Here is a 4,652-nt window from a genome sequence, read left to right on the forward strand (position 1 = left end):
CCCCCCCCATCATTAAAGATAATCTATGTGGCGAGAAATGCAAAAGACTGCCTGGTGTCATACTACCATTTCCATAGAATGAATAAAGGATTGCCTGATCCAGGAACCTGGGAGGAGTTCATGGAGAAATTCATGAGTGGAAAAGGTAATGAACTGCCACCAGTTGTATAAGAGATTTTGTTAGTTTAAAAAATGCATGACACTGATTTATTTATTTCAGCTGTGGTATGAAATCCAGTTCTGACACTCTACAGGAGGGTATCTATTGAAGGTGTGTCAGTAGCAATTTATCTTCATTCATGGATTTTTATTAATTGATTCTATCTTTGCATTCTCATTTGGGGGACCATGAGGGGTGGAGGGAGCTACTATTTATTCTAGTAACATTCAGAAACGTATGTAACATTTTTCAGGCTTTCTCTCTACTCTGAATTTAAAAGAAACCTGCTTGGAAGACAGTTGGGAAGGAACAGCAATTTAATTGGGTTTACTCTATCTACATATTCAAGAAACCAAGATTTAAATTTGTGTGGAAGTGTGTTGCATGCATTTAAATTAAGGGAGTCTTTACACCTAAATTCATCTGTATAAAAATCAGGCATCTAAACAAAGCCAGTTATCTAACTAAAGACACTCAACCCCAGAAGCTGATTCTTCCCTTTCTGAAAAAGGTACTCATATCCAAGAAAGAAAACTTGCTCAGGTGGATGGATCTCTGCAGTTTTGGTCAGTAAAGCTTCCATAAGTCCTTTATAATTTTTGTCACTATGCAGGTCTAGAAACACCAGTGTCTGGATCAGCAGGAGAGTCTCATGTCTAAAGGAAACCTTGTGTCATCTTGATGGTTGCTGGAGAGAAACAGGCACTTCTGATGCTGTACCAAACATTTAAAACAGAGCATCCCAGAATATTGCAAGCTGGAAGGGACCATTGGTGTCCATCTGATCTAGGGCAGGGCCAGTTAGGACAGCTCTTGCCCAGCTGATCAGAGGAATCACTCTGGAAATGTCTGCTTCTCTCCATAAGAACCATAATGAACCATAAAGGCAGCCTTGATTTTTCATTCAGGGGTACACATTCACATTTGTTGCCCTCTAAAGTTCCATGTGAATCCTGCTCTGAGCACCCATGTGCCTGGGGGATTAATAGAACAAAAGCTGTCATGAGCCCAGAGCACAGCAGTCATGGCCCCAGTGATTCAAAACCATCTAGGAAATGCTCAGACACTGGTTATGAGGGAAACATGAGTGCCACAGATACCTGGAAACAGCTTGGACATTTATAGCTGCTGCTGATGTTACTCCTTTTGCAGTGCTCTGGGGTTCCTGGTATGACCATGTAAAAGGATGGTGGAAGGCAAAAGATAAGCACCGTATTCTCTACCTCTTCTATGAAGATATGAAGGAGGTAAAAAGCTGAATATATGTTTATAGAGCTCTGAAATATCAAAATCCAGTTGATACTACCTACAATCAACAGTTTCCTATCGTAATGCCAGCTGTATCAGTAAATCTTCAGATAACCTGATCATCTCACCCTGACAATAACTGCAGCTTTAACACGAGGTTTGATTTATTTTTGCTTTTACTGACTCTGTATCTTACACCATGTTACTCTCTCTGCAGAATCCAAAGAAAGAAATTCAGAAGATTCTGAAATTCCTGGAGAAGGATGTCAACCAGGTGGTTCTAGACAAGATACTCCGCCACACCTCATTTGAAATGATGAAGGAAAATCCCATGGCAAACTACACTAAGGAGTTTCAAGAAATAATGGATCACTCCGTTTCCCCATTCATGAGAAAAGGTACTGAGGTTTGCTACTGGCATCAATTCTGTCTTCCTGGTTGTGATTCTGTTTTTAAATGAGGCTTGAAGTACAAGCATCTAGTGAGCCATGACTAATGGGCTCTAGGAAATAACGGTAAATTAATCTTTTTTTCTTTGTTTGTTTTTTTTGCTTTGCTGTTTCTTAGGGTCTGTTGGGGACTGGAAGAATCATTTCACTGTGGCACAGAATAAGAAATTTGATGAGGATTATAAGAAGAAAATGTCTGATACCTCTCTTGTTTTCCGCACAGAACTGTGATTATTAGCAGTGGGAGTAATTCTCAATGATCTTCAGCCTTTTCCATTTTATGTATTTTGCTTTTCCTTCACAAAATGCCTGTGTCCCTAAGATTTCAATACCTCTCTTTCACACACCACTGATTTTTCATTATTGTGAGAGTATCCAAATTATGTGGAATTTCAGGCTGGTCTCCCTGAAGAAAATCTCACTTCTCATTCACCCCTCCCACAGCAACCTTCAGCATTAACAAAAATATTTCAGTCATGCTCTGAGTTTTTATGTTTGTAAAACTGCAGTGGATATCACTTGCACTTTCAAATCAACCTCTAACATAAATTAGAATCCAATAGGAAAAAAGCTGCTAAAAGAGGGCATCAGGTGTGGGCATTATATGTTATTCATATGTTGTATGACTATTAATCAAGAAATAACAATAAAAAATTTTAAAGGTGGTCAAGTATAAACAGAGCAACACAAGTGCACAAAGTAGAATCATTTTCTCTCATTTTAAATGCCATTGAGCTGAAAGCAATTAAAGGGATTCGGAGCCTATTTACTTATAGACAACTATTACCAAACCAATTTTGGTTTTAAAGTGCCACCATAGAGCTTGGCACTCAAAGAAGGCCCCAAAAGGTTCCTGCTTAAGTGGGTTTGCACTCTGGCTGTCAGAGGGAAAACATCACAGATAACTGCAGCTGGAGGAAAATATTGTCTTAGCCTCATTTAGTCTGGTTTAGCGTGAAAAATGTTTGCTAAATGGAGGTATTTTATCTTTGGCCTGTGAAGAGTTTATTAAGAAGGATTTATTAAGATTTAATCCAAATATCTAAAATTAATGCAGTTCTTTCAAGGGCATTATTATCTTTCATCAAGTTTGAAAACAAACAAAAAGCTTCCTGTTAAATGTACAAGTTACATTTCCAGTCCCTGGCTCACTGAGTTTCCCCCAGAATGCAGGAGACACTGAAAGCAGACACACACATTTGCTACTCTAAGTGCAAACTTAGGTAACTGAAGGGCTTTAGGTCAGCAGAGATTCCTGCCACAAATAAAGGATGTCTCAGTAAATTGACAACCTGAGAGAAAAGTCATTTGGCAGAGGTGCTGCTGCTCTTCATCACAGAAAGGCTGAATATCAGCCTGGGGAGTTTTCTGCTACTTGTTTGGGTTTTGTTTATGATTAACTTTGATTTGCTATCTTACTATTGCCAGCACGAGGAAAAGGCGTTGCCTGCTCTCTGGCATATTTCCATCCTCTTGGTTGCTCCATGAAACTACATGAGTCAGCTCAGTTTGTCAATCTAATCCCCACTCAGTGTCATAAGAGCCATCAGGAAATGGAAAACATGCTTAACTCAGTAGCTTGGTGACATTTCATGAGCAGTGCTGTACAAAAGGTCGCATAGGTGACCTGTTTGTTCCTCCTTTGAAACCTCTGAATCTATTAGAAGTGCAAAATGCTGACAGTGGCTGAAGCCTGGTCTGAGAGGGATCTGCACAGCCACTGCAAGGACAGAGGCAGTGTATAATAAGGGGCTTGTATCACCTTGGGGAAGTCACCTCTGCTCTCAGTGCCTTGGGTAACTCCACCCAGCAGCAAGTCAGCTGCTCTGAAAAACAGATAAAAAGTAACACAGGTCAGAGTGCAGTCCCAGAAAAAAAAAAAAAAAAAAGGGGGTTAAAAAAACACTGGATTTATGTTTACATAAAAACTGCCTTTTTTATCCTATTAGTATTACCATTATATATATTCAGGGACAGAAATGTTTACATACCGACATGAGGTGCTAAGAGGTTTAATTTATTTTTGCATGAGATACTGTAAATCAGTGAGCACCTGCAGAAGGAGATTGCACATGTCCAGCTAAATTATTTCAAATCCATTTAAACTATTGGCAAGCTTCTGGTGCAAAGGAGTGACTCTGTTTACTCTGGTGATAGAGCTCTGTACAAAGCTCTATCAGACACATGCCCTGACTACCATTCGCAAAATAGCATGGAAGAACCATCAAGCTTCAAAAACTTTAAGAGACAAAGAAGGAAGCTATCTTCTTAGGTAGCATTCAGAGACAGACACTGGTTTCCTTTCCACTAATTTTACTACAGAGGAGCTGTGTCATGCTTGAATTCAAAGTCACTGTTTCTCCAGTTAGTAAACAAAGCATGGACAGGAAGTAGTTTTTATTTAATATAGAGGGTATAGCTATACTGCCCTACAATATATACATTGTATGTTTTTTATAATATTTTATGTCAGTATGTTCACAAAGAGCCTTATCTCCACAGCAAGGTTACTTATTAATTCTGGGATTTTCCAGAGGTGCATTAACATTATACTGTAACCCTGGATGGAAGCTCCTGTTTCCCTCAGGTCCTCCATGAGTGATGCAAGCCCTGCCTCAGGGTAGGCTGTAGGTGGGTGAGCCTAGAGGCACTCAGAGAAAGTTAAGTCCTTCATACTCATAGGATGCAACCAGACTGCACTGCCAGACCCAAAGCCATGGGCTTAGGCTGGATAACAAGGCTCTGCCTGCCCTCCAGACCAAGCACAGGCTTAGGCACTGTGTGGGTGGAGCAGG

General features: G+C 40.0%; 1 protein-coding gene across 1 annotated transcript; it reads left to right on the forward strand.

Annotated features, from left to right (window-relative positions):
• Positions 1-12: 12 nt before the first annotated feature.
• On the forward strand, positions 13-2,246 carry LOC103769834 (sulfotransferase 1C1-like; the record flags this gene model as incomplete). Its single annotated transcript, XM_008937072.1, has 4 exons — positions 13-145; positions 1,313-1,407; positions 1,626-1,806; positions 1,976-2,246. Coding segments are annotated over 4 exons (522 nt in total), but the record flags the coding sequence as incomplete, so codon positions are not given.
• Between the last annotated feature and the right edge of the window lie 2,406 nt (positions 2,247-4,652).

The sequence above is a fragment of the Merops nubicus genome, unplaced genomic scaffold, assembly GCF_000691845.1.
Source record: "Merops nubicus isolate BGI_N331 unplaced genomic scaffold, ASM69184v1 scaffold20653, whole genome shotgun sequence".
In the NCBI taxonomy this organism is placed as follows: domain Eukaryota; kingdom Metazoa; phylum Chordata; class Aves; order Coraciiformes; family Meropidae; genus Merops; species Merops nubicus.